General features: G+C 40.0%; 1 protein-coding gene across 5 annotated transcripts in view; it reads right to left on the bottom strand.

Annotated features, from left to right (window-relative positions):
• The window catches only part of TRPC4 (transient receptor potential cation channel subfamily C member 4), a 108,772-nt gene extending 97,795 nt beyond the window's left edge, over positions 1–10,977 (bottom strand). For all 5 annotated transcript variants that reach the window (XM_072854643.1, XM_072854654.1, XM_072854656.1 and 2 more), the window contains exon 1: positions 10,600–10,977. In XM_072854643.1, coding sequence (XP_072710744.1) covers positions 10,600–10,977 — 378 coding nt within the window. The remainder of the gene's footprint in view (positions 1–10,599) is intronic.
• Positions 10,978–23,455: the final 12,478 nt, after the last annotated feature.

Genomic DNA, 23,455 nt, shown 5'->3' with positions numbered 1-23,455 from the left:
CTTTTCCAACCTATACGATTCTGTGATTCTGTTATTCTGATTGTAAACTTAGGTGAGTGCTGTAAATCGGGACCCAATCAATATGAAAAGAAGGGAAAGTAAAGCAGCACTGAAAATGTGACGTCTTGAGGAGAAATCTGAGTTTTCCACAGACCTCATTTTGCATTAACCTTCTAAAGATTTTGATTTATTTTAGATTTTCTAAAGATTTTGATTTACTTTAGATTTTCAAATGTTTATTGCTAATCTGCACTTATCTCCTTGTGGTAAAAAAGTGATTTCATTTGCAGCATGAGCTGAAAACAACTGTGAAAAAGCCAGCAAATAATGACAGAAAACCACTTAATCATTCCAAATCTATAACACTTAAAGTTTGGGTAGAAGTTTGTTTCACCAACTGTCTTTGAACTAAATATGTATTTATCATCATCAATGTTTTCTGAACTTCTGCAAACTGCTAAAATGAAGGATTATGTTCACAGCTGGTGTAAGTCATCATGAATAACACTACCTGTCAGGAATCTATCCATAAGGATCCTCCTAGTCAGATTTTTTTTTATGTTGCCAATAAAAAATGGATCATCATTTTGTACAGGTCAAGAAACTATCACGTTCCCCCATATTTTGCATGCTTCTTTTGCCACTGCTTCAACTTTGGAATATTATGATTTAGCATTTGTTACAAGGTGATGGGTGCATATTGTAGAACACATTGCCTACCTCAATACTGAAATTCCCAGCAGCTCTATTTATGGCACCAGCATACCAGCTTCTGGAGTCTTTCTTTAGTAATTGTCACAGGTTTTTCTACACAGCCACCCACCCTACCTCTGATGCATATAAACACAGACAATTTGGGTTCATTTCCAGGACGTAATGACACTTACGTGCAGCTTTTTTTGAATGTGAAAACAATCAGCATCCCTCTAAAACATCAAAGAACAATAATTTGTAAATCTATATCTCCATCTCATATGCAATTAGTCATCTCCACTTTTATGGTACACCTCTCCTTAAGAGCTACATGTTGTTTTCATGTGCCCAAATGATTATATGAAAGACTGAACATGTGGATAGGCTACTATATCTATTTCATCAATAAACTGAAATATCCCCTACACAGCGTTTCGCATTCATCTCTTCCTATCAATATTTTAAAACCTGTCAGAAAATTCTAATTAATCAGATGCCACTGGGAAAAAAATACTCAGCTACCCACTTAGGCAGCTAGGAGTGGGAAGAATCAACTTCATGTCCTCACATTCCACTTCAAGATTGTGTACTTCAAGCCCCACAAAATAGCTTTAAATTGCCTCCTCCATACTTACTACTAGCTAGACTGTCATTAATCAGAACATTCAAAAAAGGCACTTAGTTCATGAACTTCCGTGGGAGACATTTTCAAAACAAAAATGATGCTTTAATCTCAACAGATGAAGAGCATTACACAAGTGATTATGACTGATATTTTCCAAAGTTACTGCAGAAAGAGTTTTAGATAAGAAAAACTACAAGGCATCATGCAGTGCTCATAAAATCTTTCTCTTTCTTTCTGCCCCTGCTTCACCAGTATAAGTCCCAGTTCTGTAACTAGGTGAAAATTCAAAATAACATCTTAAAACAACAGGTCCAACACCTTTGTAGTTAAAGTCCATTGTGGGTGTGCTGGGCCTACAAACTGTATATATTTCCCTGGTCCTCTCCACGGTGACCCACACTGTTACCAGGAGGAGGTACAACCCTGACATAGCAGCTTCCCCATGAACACTGTTGGGTGGTGGGGCAACACAGGGTGCGGAAAATGATATCTTCGCACAAAGCTTGGAAGGAAAATAATGGACCGAAGCTGACTGAAAGCTCTGCATGTACTAAGAGGAGCCTGACTGAGACTGAAGTTGGGCTATGAGCACAGCTCCAGAGAAGAGCACTGGCTTCATCTCAGGACCCTGGGACTCCTCAAAGGGCAGTTTCAAGAAGTACAAAGATACCAAGAGACATGAAAGGGTGATGAGGCCGCATGTGGGGAATTTCCTAGGAGATAGGAGCTCTGTCAGACCTGATAGGAGCTCTGTCAGAAGTGCAGAATCTAGGCTGCCAGCATCTCAGGAAAAGAAAATTACTCTTTAGGCTCTGTGCTGCTTTCATGTTGTTTCCTGACTTTTTGCTATAGACTTTTTATCTGTTTCTGGGAATGCTGCCAGACTGAAGGTACTTTGCCTGCAAAACTGTCTAGCCTTCCTGTCTGTGTCCCTTCCCAGATAGTTTAGGTGAGTGCCTGAACATCCACACAGCAGCCTGCCCCAGTGGCCTAGAAACTATAGCATACAACTTCCTTGACACATCCTCACACAGGACCAGTCCCTCCTCCTGGCTGTTCTCCTACATCCTTTCATTCTCTCCAAAACTACTTGGCAACACTGCTAAAAAAAAATCAGATGCTGAGACACATTTTGGCAATCAAAGATCAATCATTGTTTATTCTTATGACAATTGCATGCAGTAGATTCAAGTGAAAGACAACTTGTATTGTCAACACCTCCTCTTCTGCCTTCCCCCACTCCAAATAATTATCAATCAGCTAAATGCATCAAGATTTATAAAATATAACTTCAGCTTGTCACAGCAAAATAATGCTCCCTCTCTCCCCAAAGACCTAAGATAGCAAGCTTTCCTACTGATCCACCTGGATAACTCTTCCTGTGCAGGGAGTTTACAGTGGCTGCTAATACACTGAGTAGCACATAAATGCCGGAGCAAGCTCTGAGGTGCTGATCTGCCTGTCATCCAGATCAGGGGGCTGTCCAGACCTCCCTGTAGCTTTCTGCTAGTTCTTTCAACACTCAGATGTGGGATGATGTACTGGTGCCTCCCTGGGAGAAGATGCTGCCACCACACAACCTGGGACGTGGGAACTCTGGAATGTCCTGGATCCTCTTGTTCATACATGGCTAAAATGTCCATGGCAAGTACTGTGCATGTGGCATACAGCACCATTAGGATATGTTTGGCTGAGTTAGATTCCTGGATTCACATCTAGTGTGCAAAGTATCAGAGCTGCCATCTTCTTACATACCACTTCTCACCTTACCCATCTCTTCCAGCTGCCATTTTCCTTATAACATAAAAACATATAATCACAACTTGCTGTCCTTATCCCCTACATCAAACTTTTCATCTCTTTCATTTCAGTCCCTTCCTTCAGAGATAAAGGCTAAAACATACCATCCCTTTCACCCAGCTGCTCAGGAATATCCCAGTTGTAAAGTATACCACAACCAGAGAGGCTACTAAAGAGGCCCTTAACTACTGATGAAGAAGGGTTGCTCACCATCTGTCTGGAGAGAAAATGGTAACTATCCTCGTGGTCTTCCTGAGGGAGTCTCAGAACCTGGTAGTGAAATCAGAAACTTGATCTATAGCTCTGAGTGCAACCAAAATGGTAGCTAACCAGGCTTGTAAAAGCATGGGAATTATGGGGAGAATTGAGGTGGTGGAAGAGGATTCTGCAAAGTGAATATATCTTACTTTGGGGTGGGTGGACATTTCCAGATCCACTGTAACCAGGTGGCATTGGCAATCCCTGCTGTGATCATCTCTATCTTAGTATCACAGCATCATAGAATGGTTTGGGTTGGAAGGGACCTTTAAAGATCATCTAGTCCAGCCCCATCTTAACTAACTTCTAGCCTTGAAAAGGCAGTAAAAATTCATGAAGGTCCTGAGATGCTAATTCAGGTATCAGTATCTCCTACCACTTCCTAGACTCCTTTACCCTGTCTCTGGTACCTATATGCAATAGGCTCTTCACCAAGGAGTATGCTGCCTGTCTTTCAGTCCTTCAGAAATGTCTGTCTGTACCTTTTAAGTTTCTTTTTTTTCTTTTATAAGAAAATTATAAATATAAGAATTTTTTAGAAATATAAGAATTCTTATAAGAAAATATAAGAATTTTTTTTCTTTAATAAATACTTTTTTTCCCAGTATTTAGCCAATGCATTGAATTTATCCTTTCTTGGGCCTTTGAGACACTGCCAGGAAAATGCATGAAAACCGATGAAATAAAACTGTCTATGCCATGGCCTTGCATTTTTAGAGGCCAACAATGTCTGAAGTCCACGTTGAAGAAGCTGAGGCCTGGCTTCCTGGTTTGCCTTTGACTGGCAGGGACCGTGACTGAGTCTGTGCGGGTGAGCAAGCAGAAGCAGCAGAGGTTGCAAGTGTGAGATGGAGAAATTCAACATGTATAACATTTCTTAGCATGAAAAAGCAGAAGACAGGAATTTTTCATAAAGTAGTTCGTGATGTGACCTTACTGATTGTCCCAGGAGAGTGAACAAGCTATGAAAGGTGCAGGAAGTAGGTATGGTCTCTTTTCAGCTTCCTACTTCCAGCCCTGTGCCAGCAATATCTTCTTTTCTCTGCACGTGGTGTGACAGCACAGCACACAAAAAGAGGGAGGAGTCAAGTTTGTCCCAAAGACCTTCTGTCTCCCCTTCAGGAAATGAGATGCACATTTCACAGCATTCTTGCATAGGTGGAGTTAATTGAAGCAATTCTTACAAAGGTTTCCTAAGCCAAGGCATCAGAAAGTATGCACTGACTCTTATGCATTGACTGTTCTGCTAATGTTGACCAAACAAGAGATTAGAAAAATTTAGATATCATGTGCCTTGCTGGGACACCCTGGAAATGCAGAAGTGATGTACAAGGAACTGACGCACTACAGGCAGAAAGATCTTCCCATTAATAGAGAAACCCATCTGGACAGTGGACAGGGGACAGGGACAGAAGTCTCACTGGGGACACCAGCACCTCTGGGGAAGAAAGGGTAAGAAGAGTGACATTTGATCCGTGCATCCAAAGCACCCACAGACTGAGTAATCTGCTACACAGGAGATTTACCTCCAAAAACCGCCTTGATGGCTACTAACATTTCAGTTCCAAACTGACTGGAGGAAAGCAGCAGGGGCTGGAGTCTGCCAGCTTCCATCTTCTTACCATGACTCTCCCTCCATGCCCAGCAGTATTTTCACATTAATTGACTTCCACACCACAAAAGGAGTGAACCAGGGACATATCACTGTGATCACTTCCCTCCTTGTTCTAAAGTTCTCCCCCCTCTAGAAATTCCTTTATGTTTGCAAATGCCAGTCTGGCATTAGCATGGTATTTTTTTCAGACATCTGCCGAAAGCTGTCCCTAGGGTGTCCACCTATAAAAATACCCATGGTATCACAAGATTGACATCTAATAGTGAACAGGGAGGCATAAAAGCAGTACCATGTGCTTTTGCTAGCCAGGCAATGCTTGTAAACATTGCAGTCAGGTTCCCATGCCCTAAATCCAGACTGTCAGCTAATACAATGCTACACAGATTCAAGTTTAAGAACTGAGACTTCAGCTTCACTTATGTGCTTTGTAGCATCCTTAGAAGACAGCTACACCTCTGCTTCAGTCTTCCCTAAATATACATGCATATTTAGGCAGTCAACCACCCAGCTAGAGATTGATGCCTGGGTTCCTCAAGCAGTAGAGTACACTGTGATTTAGATAAAGGTATTCTACTCATTTTCTTATGCTACCTAACCCCCATCCCATCTGTGGATGCTGCATGCAATTTAACAAGACAAAAATGTTTTCTGCAGATACTAAATTTTAAAGAACAGCTTTCTTTTCCTCTTAATTTGGCATTCAACTATCCATCAGGGTAAGCAACAAGTGACTTGGCAGATAATTCAGGACATATGGCTTTCAAGAACTGGTAATTTAAAAGTACTTGGACAAGTTTCCTCAACTCATTCACCTTAATTTGTGTCATCCTCTTTTACATGTGCTCTAGCAGCTGGTCCAGCTAAAAAGTGTAGAAAATATAATGCAAGTGACAAAATAACCTTTTCCTGAGTTGTATTAATGGATACCACAAAAACCTCACGCACAAACTGAGTAACAGAAGTCAAATACAATTCAAAGCTGTTAAACGTACATGCCTCATCTGTAGTCACCAGGTGGCACCAGATGTATCCATATATTGATAATCAGCTTAAAACCACTGTAACCCATGTGGTCTTTGAAATGCAAAGCACATCACGCATGGATATTAGGTAGAACCCAATAGCTGAGTGGTCAGTAGACTAGAGAGTTTCTATATAACTTTAATAAGATCTGACCATTGTTTTTTGGTTTTGGTTTGGTTTGGGGGTTTTTTTGAGGAGGAAGTATTACAGAGTAAGATTCAGTGGCATCTCCTAATTTTCAAGACATTGGTTGGAAAACTTTTCAAAAAATGCAAAAATATACTATTTTAACTAAATGCATTGATTCTTGGTCAGAATTAACATCTTTTTACATTTTTTTCCCCTTTTCTTTTTAAACATTTAGATGTTTAAAGAATTAAATTTTGGAGAAAAATCAATTCTTTCAAAAGATACATTTCAGCTGTCCTACAACAGGAGCTGTAGCTTTCTGTTGATACAAGAGGACACTTTTTTCCTGGCTTTCTGACATTGTCATTGAGCTCTTGAATTATCTAGGAAATCCTATGCTTAAAAATTCTGTCGTTTTACAAATATAATCACATTATTGTATGTGGGTGAAGCCGAAATTAGCTATGCATAATACATAGTATATAATCTCGCGAATACAAAAAAATAGTGAGCGCAAATTAATTTACTTGTAAATCATGAGTCATATCAGGTTTTTTCTGCATTTGAATGCTCATAACTTTCATCACTAATGAAATATTTGGGAATATAAACTGTTTCTTGAGCTTGACAGTATTTAGAACACGCATTTTTCTTATTCCTTATCATCCGTCTCCTCTGTGACTAACTTTTCATCAGGGGCAATAAAAAAACCAGCAAAAGGGTGAAATCTTGACCTCACTGAATCAATGGAAAAACTCCCACTAGCTTCAAGGGGCCAGGATTTTACCACATATGACTAGCTTTACACAAAGAAGGAAAACCAAACAAGCAAAGATATCATGTTATTAAAAGCACAGAGTCTGAAAATGAATCATCACCTAAACAACAGGGCAAATGTCTACAAATAAAAACTAATCAAAAAAGTCAAGCTGTAGCCTGAAATGAAGTTTCAAAAGGAACCTGATTCTCCAGGGAAAAAAATGTATCTTTCTGTCTAAACATTGAAAGCATAAATTTTAGTACATAATTCTAAGTATCCAGATTTCATATCTTTAGCCTATTGTAATGATTTTTCAGCCAGCAGGTACTTTTGGTTATATTAAGTATTCACAATTATATGCTTCATTGCAGCAAAATGCTTACTGCAAAAATGTAATCCATTTTTACATTCTCTTCAGCGTGACCTGTTCCTAAAAATGAACCAATGTGATTATCTACATATACGACACCCACAGAAGCTTAATGGTTGTTGGGGTCCCCAGTGCAAACAATGGCATGCACATGTAAATAATCAATTTGTTTAAAGGCCATTTTTTGCAAGCACAGGCTTGCAAGCAATATTTGCATTTGCAATGGGCAAGCCTAGCCTTGTACAGACACAAAAGGCAATGTCTTTGTTTCAAATGATTCATGATTATTCTTCATGCTTTACAGTAATGGGAAGACCCTCAGCAAGTGCAGCTGTGAAAAGAGAATATAACTTAGCTTTTGTAAAACACTTTGCCACATTAAATCTGAGAAGGATGTTAACACTATTATCCCAAAGGGCAACCAAGGAAGAGAAGGAGAAGCATCACTCTTCATACCAGCCAGCAGTGGAGTGTGGCACTGAAACAATGTGCTAAATCTCCAGCCCAGAGAGCTAACCTCTAGCTTGGAGTAAAGCAGTTCATGGCTAATTTAACACCATAGTATGCACCCAAAAAGTAAGCCTATCTTTCATCCGCTATAGCACAAAGCTCACCTAAAACAAATTTAACTATTTGTATTCAAGCATTTCCATTACAGTAGCTGTGGCACATACCAAAAAGTAGTCCTAAAAGTCTAAACAACAGCCTGAAATTTAGGCACTTAATGTAAAGTAAATTTGTAGACTCTCTCTCTAGCTAGCCCAAAAAGTGGTTTATGCTGTCTTAAGACAAGTAATTCAGAAAGACAGCATGAGTTGCTCTCCAGGGATCTCAATTTTTCTCCATTGGTAAGGGGAGCCGAGGCAGCCAGATCAGAGATGAGCCACAGCTTTGGATGGCTACCACCAAGTGAGATGAACTCTGCTCTGCAAATGGCAACATCCACTATAGAGGCTGGAGAATGGAGACACAGGTGGTTAACTGGCTTGGCACAGGGACCATGCACTGAGCCTTCTGGGTCCTGGTACATTGCATGGAGAAATTCCCATACATTGTATGTTGAAAAATAATGAAACGAGCCAAACATAAAGTGAATCTAGTTTTCTTCCCTTTCTCTGACATAAATCTGCTGTCATTATAAAGGAGCTCTGCTTTTACTGTCTAGAAGTGAAGGCAGACACACACATTTGTACAAAGACCTACTATATTTCTTTCTTTCCATAACAAAAAAAGCATAGAATTCATGTTATTTTATCAGCAAAAATTATACTCTTTACCTATTATCTGCAATTCTATCCATAGCTAGTACATTATACTGTAATTAAACTGTATTGTATGCATTATCTGTGAAAGGGCTGTAATCATTTCAACATACTATTCATTGAAATACATTAATACAGCCCCTATAATACATGAAAGTTGAAATAGATGAAAATACAATACAATATTATAACTATTTTTAAGGTTTTTCTTCCTGGAAGATCCTAGGAATATCAGAATTTATGGACTATGTTATCCTGCCTCTGCTAGTTTCTTAAAATGGGAAGGATATACAAGAGGCTAGCAACCTCCTAGAGATGTCTCAAGGCAGTGCAAGGGGAAGCAGAGGAGGTATCACATTTATCATGAATGAGACTGTATGTAATGATTTTTTCCTTTGAGAGAAGACACGGAGAAAGGGAGAGGATTTTGTACCTTTTTAGCTGTACTTGGTAGGATGGATGACTACTGGAGACAGGGCTGAAGTTCTGATCAATTGAGTCATGTCTCCCAGTGTTGCCTTGCTGAGTTGGGAGATGGTGACCTCCACGTGCAGGGGTTGAAACATTAATTGACTTTAAAGGGAATTTCATAATTAATTAAAATAGACTACATCTTACCACCACTATTCTCTTTGGAACGATTTGTGTCTTTGAATGATCAAGGATTTCCCACTAATATCTGCAGGAATAATGTTACTATGTCAGAGGTCTCACAAGCAAAACCTAACTGTTTTATCAACTTCCGGATTTTTCTGAGTGAGTTTATAATGGACACAAAGCTCTGACTTGAAGAAGTTTGACTTTTCTTACTGCACAGTCTTCCAAGAAGGGGGTTTTGTGTGTGATCAGTTAAATGTGAGCCCAATTCTGGCTTTATATAGAAAGCAGTTAACAATTCACTCAGCTGTAAGTAGAAAACCTTGTTAATCAGGCTGGGGCTAAGAAGGATGCAGGATGCTTTTACCCTTTCTTATTGGAAGCTGGACCTCATGTGACTGAATTACATTAAACTGATAAACCTTGTGGACCTGTGCAGATTTGATTCAGTGACAGAGATGACTTTGACAGGCTTGAGAAGTGGGCACCATGTGAACCTCAAAGTTCAACAAGGCCAAGTGAAAGGTCCTGCACCAGGGTTGGGGCAATGCCCAATAAAAGTACAGACTAGGGGATGAAGGGATTGAGCACAGCTCTGCGGAGAAGGACTTGAGGACACTGGTGGATGAAAAACTAGACATAAGCTGGCAATGTGTGTTTGCAGCCCAGAAAGCCAACTGTATGCTGGGCTGCATAAAAAGAAGCGTGGCCAGCAGGTGGAGGGAGGTGATTCTCCTTCTCTATTCTGCTCTGGTGAGACCCCACCTGGAGTACTGCAGCCAGCTCTGGGGTCCCCAGAACAAGACAGACATGGACCTGTTGGAGTGGGTCCAGAGGAGGGCCACAAAAATGGTCAGAGGGCTGGAACACCTCTCCTATGAAGAAAGGCTGAGAGAGTTGGGGTTGTTCACTGGAGAAGCAAAGGCTCTGGGGACACCTTATGGTGGCCTCTCATTATATAGAGGGGGCTTATGAGAATGATGGAGAGAGACTTTTTACCAGATCCTGTAGTGACAGGACAAGGGGTAATGGTTTTAAACTGGAAGAGGGTAGGTTTAGATTGGACTTAAGGAAGAAATTTTTTACAATGAGGGTGGTGAGACACTGGAACAGGTTGCCCAGAGAAGTTGTGGATGCCCCATCCCTGGAAATGTTCAAGGTTAGGTTGGATGTGGCTTTGTGCAACCTGGTCTAGTGAAAGATGTCCCTGCCCATGGCAGGGGGTTGGACTAGATGATCTGTAAAGGTCCCTTCTCACCCAAACCATTCTATGTTTCTATGATTCTATGATGTCTAAACACAAATGAATACAATGCACGCAGCATCAAACTAATTGATTTTCTGATGTTAAATACTTGAGTGCAAGGATGATGGTTGGTTTTGTTTTTCTTTTTGCTTACTCCCTTTGCACAATTCTTCTCTTTTCATTAGAGCAGACTAAAAACCTAGAGAAAATCCTGCACATACCTGTTTCTCCCCACTGGGCTTCTTGTGGTTTAACAGCAGCTCCACGGCACCAACTACCTCCTTTCGTATGGCATGCAACAGAGCGTCTCCAACATATACATTAAAACTTAAGAGCAGCTCAATGAGCTCAAGGTTCTCATTTTCAATTGCAATAAGGAGTGCAGTTCTTCCCAGGGGATCAATGCAATTAATATTGATCTTGAAATAAATTTCTGCTTCCTCCAAAGCTTTCTTTACACTGGCATAATCTCCTTTCTCCACGGCATTCAGATAGGCTTTCTCTGAATGAGACAGTTCAGATTCTGCCCGTACAATACGAAGAGGGATACGATCTCTGTAGGGAGCATTGACACTTCTTTTGTAGTAGAACTGGGCCATATTTTATGCCATTCTAATACTTTGTCTCTGCAATATGAAAAGAAAGATTAAATCAATAATATATTTTGGGAGTACAGTGCACCAAATTAATATTTGCAGTATATAAGTATTTAAAACTCATACTAAAAAGCGACATTGAAACAAGTACAAATGGCCTCTATTGATAGAACTTTTAAGCTCACCAGCAAAACGTGGAAACCAAAGCATATAACCAAGTTGTTGCAACTTACCCAGTCAAAGCATATCTGTCAGCATACCATTTGCTTCTATGTATTCCTTAAACCTGTGGCAAGCATGAGGCGATAAGATACAATGTAGTTTGCACCAAATGTGTAGCTCCACTTCATCCTTAATTTCTTCATTAAGTTCCACTACCTCATGTTTCCCACAGTTTAAGAATATGCTCATACACAGTTGCTGCTGCTCAGTGGACTACACAGCACTTACACCTTTTAAGCTTGATTGTCGTAGTGGTTATGTCACTTAGAGATTGGTTCAGTTACCCATCTAAGGTACCCAGGCCTCTTTGAGATGTACCGGTTATCTCATCTGCACTCAAGCATGGCTTGGGTCTTTCACAAGGCCCGTGCATATTTGGTATCTCCGTGCAAATATCTCTGATATCCTACACAACCCAGGCATCACTCAATGCTTGTGTGTGGACAACTAAATACAGCCCTCCTTATCCGTCTCTTTAGCTTGGGCAGAAAGAACATGTTAGAGTTGGAATAGTTATTAGCATTTATGTCTTCCTATTGCTGCTGAAGTACCCTGACTTATCTGTAGCAGGCACAGATTGCATAGCTCAGTGGTGAGCTTTCCTACTAAGATTTTGATTCAGTCTCATATGCTATTAGAAAACCATTCATATAAAAAGCTTTTCCAACCAGCACTTAGTAATGTATAAATTGGAATTCAGAACCTAAAAGGAAAAACAAAACCCATATGAGATAAATTCCCAAGGACTGGTAAATAATAATCATGGTTTTGATTCTGAACTATTCAGTTCTAAACTAGAATTAATACTGAAACACTGCAACTATAAAACAACTCTAAAGTCTTACATATAATAAAGCATTTAATGCCTCTGCTTTTACTCTGTATACTTTGTGCAGAGACTTTGCAAAAATAATTCCTTCTAACAGGATAACTTTCTCCTGGCTCTATCTTCTACCTGAAAAAAAAAAAAAAAAGGAAAAGAGGGAAAAGGGAAGAGAAAAAGTTGACATAAAAGAACAGGGTACACAAAAAATATTTCCTTCTGTAGTTCAATTAGAGGTTGAACAGCTTATTAATCACAGAACTGTAGTTTCTTGTCATTTTCTCAGCCGACAATGCAAGTTGCAGTAACCCACTGCCTTTTCCTCCATTTCCTTCAGGCATTAAAAAAATAATCTCTGTTGAGATCCTAATTTAGAAAAGATAATATGTAATTTTATGATTGTGAGGTTTTGATTCATCAAAAATTTAACTAAACACTGTGAGGAACATAGCAATTCATCTGTTCCAGTCTCCTTATGCAGTGCGATGAGAGGTAAGTACAAAGGCTGGTACTAAGTTGTTTTCTTTGTTTTCCAGAGCAGATCAATAGGGCTTGAGGCAGGCAGGAGACAGCAAAGGAGACACATTAGAAAGAATTCCCCTCCAGATACATATACAGGAGCTCAGCAATTGCAATCCTTTGCAAGATGTTTCCAAATTCTCCCTCCAAGATGGTATCAGTCTTCAGTCTGGGCTACTAGAGGTTGCACAGTCTGTGGATTATGTTCTGTTAATCTCATTCTAAGTAAATTAAAGTACATATCCATTGCACAGTTTTCTACCTCTGGAACAGTGTTCTCACATTCTTATTGTTAATGCACTGTATTTTACCAGTTTGCTTTTCATTCTTGTTTTTCAAAATTGCAAGTTCAATTCAAGAAGAAAAAAGTGTTGTGTATGTTCTGCTCCAAATTAACAGACTTAAATGTAGATGTTCACAAGTAGGTATCTACAAGAAAGGTGGGTTGCTATATTCCCACTACAGCTATGGAGATTTAGGGTGTCATTCCACTGCTCACAAATTCTCATCTGGTGCTGGATGCTGAGGGGCATCCTGCCTGACTCCAGCTGCCGCCTCAGAATGACTTAGGTCTCACAAGGGGTCTATTTCCTATCTGTCAGGCAGATGTTGGGTTTACCCACAACAATGCACAAACATTATTCAGTTTCTTAATATCTACAAAGAGTTCCTCAAGACAGCTGGAGAAAATTGAGTGACTGCAAATGGGAGGTTATTGCTAAAAGCCCCTCTCTATTGAAAGTAGAGGAACGAATAAATGGATCATTGCCTCCACATTTCTTGGAAGTTAAACCAGCAATTAACTTTGGTCAATGAAATTGGGCATCATGGGGATGCTTATGGTAGAAGAAGAGTACAGCAATTTACAGATGGGATCTATTATGATTTCATTAGGATGATTTTGGGTTTTTTTGTTTCTTTGTTTTTATGATAAGTCCAGGGAAGGTCTATTATTGCTTCATTGTAAGCCCTAAAGAAAACACTTGCTGAAACCTCTTGTGTTTACCTCTTCATGATTCTTGAATGGGGAAAATTAGATCTAAACTTAGTTTGTCTCTTTCAGAAGAGATACACTAAACACACATTGTCATTCTTCTAAACAGCTGTCCTCTGCTAGTCTTTCTCTCTTGCCCATACCACCTCCTGAAAACAATCAGCCATAAATAAAGTTTTGTCATAACTAAAAATATATGTTTACATGCAATTAGAAAGTAGAGCCTGATTGCTGATACAGTGCACTCCTGGAAGATGATATATACATCAAAGATATGGTTCATGGGTGTTTACAAAAATAAAACATTTATTTTGATTTTACGTACAGATAGATAGTGTTGCGTGACGATACTGTGCTGTCACACGTAAATGTCTGCATATGACAGATTTACATAGAATCACAGAATCATTTAGGTTGGAAAGGACCTTTAAGATCATCATGTCCAACCATCAACCTAGCACTGCCAAGTCCACCACTAAACCATGTCCCTAAGCACCACATCTACATGTCTTTTAAACACCTCCAGGGATGGTGACACCACCACTTCCCTGGGCAGCCTGTTCCAATGCTTGACAACCCTTTTGGTGAAAAAAAATTCCTAATAGCCAATCTAAACCTCTCCTGGTGCAACTTGAGGCCATTTCCTCTCTTCCTATTGCTTCTTACTTCGGAGAAGAGACGGACCCCCACCTTGCTACAACCTCCTTTTGGGTAGTTGTAGACAGTGATAAGGTCTCGCCTCAGCCTCCTTTTCTCCAGGCTAAACAACCCCAGTTCCCTCAGCCGCTCCTCATCAGACTTGTGTCCTAGACCCTTCACCAGCTTCATTGCTCTTGTTTAGACACGCTCCAGCACCTCAATGTCTTTCTTGTAGTGAGGGGCCCAAAACTGAACACGAGAGCTGTAAGAGCTAGGAGTAGCCAGCAGCGGTAAGGAAGTCTCCATTTGCTTTGAGTTCCTCTGCAGGAACAAGAGTAAAGAAACAAGAGGTCCAGTACACTAGACCAGTGTGAGGGGAATTCAAGAAAACATACAATTTACGGTGTAAAACTTAGCAAAAGTGTAATTATAGTTTCCACAGAGTCCATACACATGACACAGAATAAAAATACTTCAGAGAACAGATAAAGACAAAATAACTTGCCCTGAAAATAGGAATATAACCACCCATCAGAAACGCATTACAAGCAGAAGCCAATGAATACCATGTGAGAGATTGTACCTGAGCCATTCTAATATTCAGGCTCATGGGGCTCAAATTCATATTCTGGAGGAATTCTTTTGGTCTTGTGTCTCTTTATTGAACTTGAGGGGAATTAGGAACTGGGAAAGGCGTTCAAGACAAAGAGAGGAACTGATCTTCAATATTGTTCTGCTCTTGCCTGTCATCCATCTAATCCTGACTGGGTATATTTAAGACATACCATAATTAATGCAAAATATTTAACATTAACAGGAACCCTCTCTGACTTGAGGAAAATGGACTTGGTAAAGCAAAATAAATTATTTTGATCAATTTGGAGAAATATCACAATATCTTCTTTCTACATAATCTGTGGGTTGTTTTGTATTTTTGATAGGAAAAACAAACTATTACAACTGGCTTTGCAAGACATTTGATGATTCCTCTGACCCAACTGATAGCACTGAAAATTACTACTGCTTTAAGTAATAGTACATTGATCAGTATTCTGATCTACTGCACGTGCTACTAATCCAGATAAGGGACTTAGTTACTGCACTTACAATAAAAGAGCTAAAACTTAATAATATCAAGCTCTGCAAAGATGAAACTTACTCCTTAAGACACTTTGCATGAAAAGATTATATAAAATACTATATTTCTGGGATACCTGGATAACTAGGCCCCAACATGCACAGAATATTTTGAAATTGTGGTGACTAACTGTAAACCCAGCTGTGAAATGTTTTAGGATTAAGATTTATGCTAGGAAAAAAAGCCTCACTGCATGCAAAATGAAGAGGTATTCATTTCAAAATAATCTTTACTAGATATAATTATGTCATAGCTGAAAATATATCTGTTTTGAAAGTGCATGTTTCTCCAAATACCATTAAAAACCAATAAAACACTTAGCCTAACTTTCCCACAACTAGAAAAAACAAACGAGCATCAAATAGGGTCAGATAGTTGGGTGATGAATGGATTGAGAGCAGCCCTGTGGCGAAGGACCTGATGGTGATGCTGGTGGATGAAAAATTGGACATAAGCTGACTATGTGTGTTTGTAGCCCTGAAAGGCAATGGTATTCTGGACTGCATAAAAAGAATCGTGGCCAGCAGGTGGAGGGAGGTGATTCTCCTTCTCTAATCGGCTCTGGTGGGACCCCACCTGGAGTACTACAGCCAGCTCTGGGGTCCCCAGCACAAGAAAGACATGGACCTGTTGGAGTGTGTCCAGAGGAGGGCCACAAAAGTGATCAGAGGGATGGAACAACTCGCCTATGAAGAAAGGTTGAGAGAGTTGGGGTTGTTCAGCCTGGAGAAGAGAAGGCTCTGGGGAGACCTTATTGCAGCCTTTCAATACTTAAAGGGGGCTTATAAGAAAGATGGAGAGAGACTTTTTACCAAGGCCTGTAATGATAGGACAAGGGGTAATGGTTTTAAACTGAAAAAGGGTGGATTTAGATTGGAAATAAGGAAGAAATTTTTTACAATGAGGGTGGTGAGACACTGGAACAGGTTGCCCAAAGAAGTTGTAGATGCCCCATCCATGGAAGTATTCAAAGTTAGTTTGGATGGGGCTTTGTGCAACCTCGTCTAGTGAAAGATGTCCCTGCCCATGGCAGGGGGTTGGACTAGATGATATTTCAATGCCCCTTTCAACCCAAACCACTTCATGATTCTATGTTATCTTTATGATTTTCTTTATCAGTATTTGCAAATATGCTATTCATCACCAAGCTAGCTGTAGAAATGACAGAAAAAATATTAACAAAAATTTTGAATAATGTTCTATACATTATTACAAGAAATATTCAATGACTTTCATGCCATTAGTCTGACCACGTTATATACTATATACTTTAAGATACACTTTAAGAACCTAGGAGAAGATTTCAAAACTACAATACTAAATCTACGAAACATTGCAGCTTGACATTGGTAAAATTTTCAGCTATAAGCTAAGTAATTATAACACCTGAAATATAATGGATGTATTGATCCCTAGAGTCAAGCCATTTGCAATGACAGGAAACCAGGCAGAATCTTTAGTGCTTCTCCACTGGCACGAGATGTGTCCAAACGGGGCACAGAGCCAACCTCCTATGGAAGACTCACCTCACTTAATTTTAGGAGCACAGTTGCTTTATTTAAATATTGTCATTTATCATCATATTTTCACACTGCCTAGGCTATCTCACCCCACCTTCCTCTGTTTCTACAGAAGGGCACAGATTTCCTTGGCAGATCTCATGTCACACCTGCCAGCCGTGAGCCAATGCAAGCCCTGTGCCAATGTCCTGGGCATCTCAAATGGCCCAAACACCCAGATTCTGCTTTAGCAACTGACTCCTGACCTCAGTGTTTATAGTTGAGAGTAAGGCACTTCTTGAGTGTAATTTGTCTGGCTTGTTTTAGACAGCTACATTAGGATGAGAAAAGTCATACCCTTCTATTAACATGGTTAAAAATTAATTTGGTTTTAATTTCGCTTTCAAGGGCCTCCTCAGCTTGATTTATGGCTACTCGTCACATTATTGGACTTTGTGACCTCTAAACCCTAGCTTACTGTATTGATCAGTCCTTTCTCCCTTTTGTTTGTAGGCTCCCAGTTACTCCTAATTTCCTTTATAAACTGATGACTCAGTCAATTATTTTTAGAATCCTTTTCCACATATTTTTAAAAAATCTTTTTGGAAGCAAAAGTCACAATTACATGTTGTGCTAAAAGAAGTCTAAGACACTTTTGCATTAACCTTTATTCCAAATTAAATTTGCATTGGATTTTAGATGAAAGTAAGCAAATCAGTGTCAGAAAGCATACTGAGGTTCAGAAAGCTTATATTTTCATATACATTGGTAATTATAAATAGTGAATAGGCTCAGCAATAGAGACAGTTTTTCAGCAGTTCAGCATTATTTCCAGCAGAAAAATTTTCATTTATCATAAAATTTCCACAGACCTGGAACAGACAGTAGCATAGAGCTCAGACAAGCTCTATACTGTATAGCTTCTTCTATGATGTCATCAAAAGTACACTTCTGATTTTGCTCATGAGTTTGCTTTTCAGACTATTTGCATGAAAAAAAAAAGTGAAACTTCATAAGAAGTAACTATGGAAGCACCCTGCTCAGGGAACCAGAACATTTATGACAAGTGAATAACATGCTGATTTCTCTGTGATCTTCTGAAACTATTTTACACGCACTTTTCATGGCAAAGGAAAGTTTCTGACATTTGTTATATTCATGAAAGTATGACAATTTCTTTCTAAAATAGATATGTGATATACTAGCTTTAATCTGACACAGAATCCTATTCAGTACACAGTAAAAATTATGTTCAAAGGGAATTTTTGAAAGCAAGACTCTAGCTCTGATAAATCCCAGTCCAAAAGAAGCATGAAGTTCCTTCACTTTCAGTCACCAGGACAGACTGTTCCATTTGAAGAAGAACAAAACAAATGCAGATAAACCTTTGATTTCTGAACCCAGCATCAGTCCAGGTACCGGTGTATAACCAAATGTCTAGACAAGTAACCTAAACATGCCTCAGGCACTGAGGTCAACTGGATAGGCTGTGCCTGCACTGTTAAACTCTCTTGGTCCCAAAATAGGACAGCTGAATGAGAACTGTCTACTGGGAATAATTTGGGATCCATGCTAACTCCTAAACTGTGCCTGCAAGTTGCATAGGAAGATGTTAATTGGCTTGAGCCAACACTGTTCCAGGGACTGTTCTAACAACTTCATCTGCAGGTGATGGAGTTCCACTGCCCATGCATGCCTTCTAGCACTGTTTATTTTACAATTGTTATAGCTGGCAATACAGTATATGGGGTCCTCACTTGAAAGTCATTTTTCATTGTTAGAACGATGATCTGCTTCAGACTTGAAAGCTAACAATAGCAAAAGTAGCAATTTGGACTTTAACACTGAGTCATGCATGCAGGAGATAAACTGAATAGCGCAATATGGTATATGTTCCCTATGAGGCTGTTGATTAATTTGGAACAGAGCTAAACCTCTTGCTTGTGCTCTGGTTTAAAGTACCCTATAATCCAAGTTGTAGTAAAGCAAAGAACATGACATAGTATACAGCTGTCAGTGGATGATGGGAGGCAGGCTGTCATGTCTGCTTATGTGTTCTGGCTTCACAATCAGCAAGGCAGGACATCAGCTAGAAAGAACAACTTTCAGGGGCCAAGACACAATGGATATATGACAGATGAAATTCTGTCAGTGTCTTACATTAGCAGCTTAAGGGATCAAGTCCCAGGAGAGTGCAAATGCTGACACTGCATGTGATAAACCTTTAATGCGGTGACATGGATTACTCACAGACTTTTTTTTTGTCAATTTTAAGACAGGATGCAATTTCATAGCAATTTTGGGGGTTTAAAGCATAGTGCTTCACATATAGTGTAAGGATGTTCTGTAAGTTCATTAGGCTACACCAAATGGGAGTAAACTTTCATCTTCTAGGGCTGACATCACATCAGATCTTAGTTGAGAATGACAGGTCCTTCTTGTAACAGTGACCTTTAAGGTCAGGACTGGTATCAGCCTGAGGTTTGAGAAATATCAAAAGATCAGTTTTAGGAGATTATGGAACAAACATTGTTGAGAGATATTAGAAATTATTAACAGCTCATATAGGGGTAGAATGATTTGAGGCCAGGCATGCAACATTGCAAATCTGCATAACTGTTAAAATCAGAGGTACTCAAGAACTTGCTTCTTCAAATACAGCTAAAACTGAGCCTAAATTCACTTACCTTATAGGCAAAAAATCAGATAGCTCCCCACATGAAAAAAAAATGAGCACCGCAAGCTCACAGAAGTATTATTAGATGATAATACCTCTCTAGTACATATTAAATCAGTTCATCTTCCCAGTTTTATTTAAAATAGACAGAAGCAGTCTTTGAGAAAAACAACATGCATGGTTACCTCTTGCTGATGGGTAGCAGTATGCAAATATATTGGGAAAGTGTGGGAATGACCCTGAAGCCTGAACTATTTGTTATTGCTTAGAGGGGAATGCTGAAGCATTTAAGCCTGCTACCAGAGCAAAGGAGAGAAAGACTGCTTTCCACTGACTAACATGAACTTGTTCTTTGAAATGTTGGAGCATGCACGATATCAGTCCAGCCTACACGCAGTAGGCAGCCAGTTTAGGGTGGGAAGAACAGAGAAGGCAATAACACAGATAATGATCTTAATGAGTGACTGCACCATGCAGTTGAGCTGACCTCCCGTCTCCTTGGCTGGTGCTATTCTCCTGGGTAAATTCAAGGAACTCTCCAAAATAATTTTCAAAAGAAAGTACTTCACTGTCATCTGGCTACACAGAAGGCCTTCTTCCAGCATTTCCAACAGTAGCACTGACCTTATGCTCTGTGGATGTGATCCTGCAGCATTCATACAGCACAGCAACATTTCTCAGGAGACGTAGGGAGTGGGCTGTCCCCTGCTCATGGAGAGGGTGGGCAGTCTTTCTCCAAATGAGGAAAGCATGGGAGAAGAAACAAGTACACAACTTCTGCTGAGAAATCAAACTACGGTTGGGCAGAAAAGGTCTGACGTACAGTTCACTTGAGGAGGAAAGGGGAGGGGAGACAGAGTAGCTTGGGAAATAGAGGACAGGAGCATTACTTGTGGGAGTTATGCTACAAGTGGCAGTGACTTTTCTACACTTCAGGATATGTTTAGTGCAGATCCACATGTCTTCCGATGCTTCACGTGATGAACCTCCAAGCAACATGCAGTTTGGCCAGAAAAGGGAGGTTTTGGGCAGACTGCCCAAATACCTTTAGTAAAGACTTGCTAATAAAAACACTCCAATGTGGGTCCACTTCCAGATGTACAAGCTAAGCCACCCCAAGGATAAGTTAAAACATTTTGTAGGATTTAGGGCCAATAGAGAGCCATCTGTGAAGAGATCTGTGTACAAACATATACACTCACGTAAACATTTTAGTACTGGCTGCTGCCCTCAGGGTGGTTTGTGTTTTTTGCAGGGAGCCTTGAAAGAGGCTGAACTAAACTAAAACAAAAGCTGGCAAGAAATAAAGACTAGTTAGGGGAAACTGTTCAGTCTTAGGAATTTATTGGCCTGTTTCCACCCAGATCCTTAATGGTTCTGCCCTCACACTGCTTATTCAGAGACACATGAGTCAGTGCATTTTAATATATTTTACTAAAAGACTTCATAAAAAAATAAAATCAGGAAAACTTATTACCTAAGCTCAGCTACCAATAATAACACTAACTCAAGTAAAACTAATTATAACAATCAATCAAATCAAAATCAAATTTATATCAAAGCAAACCAATTAGACTCAATAGTATACAATGTTCCACAATCTAATTAGTTAGATAACACAAAATGTAGTTATACAAGTCTAGAAAAGATGGTTACCCATTGGCTATAAACCGCAACAAAAGAATTTGATTGAAATCAATCAAATATATAATTTGGTTAGTTAACTAGCTTAACACCAAAACCTAATTACTATCTGGACCAAAGCCTGACAAAAATAATGATAATTTTTTTCTCAAGAAACTCTATTCTTATGTGATGACTAACCCCTTCCTGCCCTTGTAGCAATAAAGACTTCAAAAAATAGAATAGAAAACCAGAAGTCTGACAAGTCCTATTTACCAGAAGTCATAAAATGACAGCTTCATGTCACTCAGGACCTTTAAATGTATAGCACAGAACATGCCCTAATGAATAGTTTGATGAGGTATTATATAAGGCTGCCTAATTCAGGGAATATTTCTTTCCAGAAATTTGCCTGCATGGCCAAATTCTCATTTATGCATATGCCCAAATCACAATTCAGGATTAAAAATCTACTGCTAAATGAGAACAGGAGTGAAAAATATAAAGAGTAACAATAAGAGAATCCTTATTTCTAGGAAGTGGTGAAAACAGAAAGCTGTCGTGGATTCCCTGACTTACAAAGGCAAATCTATTATAGTGCTCTGTAGATCCCTGACCTAACAGTAATTATTTGAGCTTGGCAATATCTGAAATACTTGGAGCATGCTCCGGGAAGTTTTTATTTTCTTCTTTGGGTGGGAAAAGGTCAGATGAACGTACATCACCATATTACAACACAAAAACTTTAAAAACAGATCACTTGAAAATCTTAACAACAAATCTAGCTCCTCAACACTCACTTATGAGCTGCTTTCTGAAGTATTATGTAAAGTCTTTTCTCCTAAATAATGAATCCTCTCCCAGACATATAATTATTCCAGAATGTTATTCACAGGAAAAATATATTTGACAGAGATGGAAATAGGAAATAATTCATATAGAAAACTTTCACTGTGGAAAATGCATCTTGTCATGATTTCCAACTGGCAGAGGATTAATTCTGCACTCTTTCAAGCCAGGTTTTCATTTATCTAGTTTAAAAAGTAATCATTCAGATTTATCTCTGGGAGTAAGCAACTTCATTTTCACAGAATCACAGAATCGTATAGGTTGGAAAAGACCTTTAAGATCATCGAGTCCAACCATAAACCTAACACTGCCAAGACCACCACTATACCATGTCCCTAAGCACCTCATCCAAACGTCTTTTAAATACTTCCAGGGATGGTGACACCACCACTTCCCTGGGCAGCCCCTTCCAATGCTTGATAACCCTTTCAGTGAAGTAAAATTTCCTAATATCCAGTCTAAACTTCCCCTGGCGCAACTTGAGGCCATTTCCTCTCATCCTATCACTTGTTACCTGGGAGAAGAGACCAACACCCACCTTGCTACAACCTCCTTTCAGGTAGTTGTAGAGAGCAATAAGGTCTCTCCTCAGCCTCCTTTTCTCCAGGCTAAACAACCCCAGTTCCCTCAGCTGCTCCTAATAAGACTTGTGCTCCACACCCTTCACCAGCTTCGTTGCCCTTCTTTGGACATGCTCCAGCACCTCAAGGTCTTTCTTGTAGTGGGGGGCCCAAAACTGAACACAGGATTCGAGGTGCAGCCTCACCAGTGTCGAGTGCAGGGGGACGATCACTTCCCTAGTCCTGCTGGACACACTATTTTTTATACAGGCCAGGATGCCATTGGCCTTGTTGGCCACCTGGGCACACTGCTGGCTCATATTCAGTCAGCTGTCAACCAACACTCCCAGGTCCTTCTCTGCTGGGCAGCTTTCTAGGCACTCTTCCCCAAGCCTGTAGCGTTGCATGGGGTTGCTGTGGCCCAAGTGCAGGACCTGGCCCTTAGCCTTGTTGAACCCCATACGATTGACCTCGGCCCATCGATGCAGCCTGTCCAGGTCCCTCTGTAGAGCCTTCCTACCCTCAAGCAGATCAACACTCCCACACAAGTTGGTGTCATCTGCAAACTTACTGAGGGTGCACTTGATCCCCTCGTCCAGATCATTGATAAAGATATTAAACACAACTGGCCCCAACACAGAGCCCTGGGGAACACCACTTGTGACTGGCTGCCAACTGGAGTAAACTCCATTCACCACCACCCTTTGGGCCCGGCCATCCAGCCAGTTCTTTACCAGCGAAGAGTACACCCGTCCAAGCCATGAGCAGCCAGTTTCTCGAGGAGAATGCTGTGGGAAACTGTGTCAAAGGCTTTACTGAAGTCGAGATAGACAACATCCACAGCCTTTCCCTCATCCACTAGGTGGGCCACCTTGTCATAGAAGGAGATCAGGTTAGTCAGGCAGGACCTGCCTTTCATAAACCCATGCTGGCTGGGC

The sequence above is a fragment of the Ciconia boyciana genome, chromosome 1 (genome assembly GCF_034638445.1).
Source record: "Ciconia boyciana chromosome 1, ASM3463844v1, whole genome shotgun sequence".
Taxonomy (NCBI): domain Eukaryota; kingdom Metazoa; phylum Chordata; class Aves; order Ciconiiformes; family Ciconiidae; genus Ciconia; species Ciconia boyciana.
Note: the sequence above shows the minus strand (reverse complement) of the source record. Positions and strands in the feature narration are given on the sequence as shown.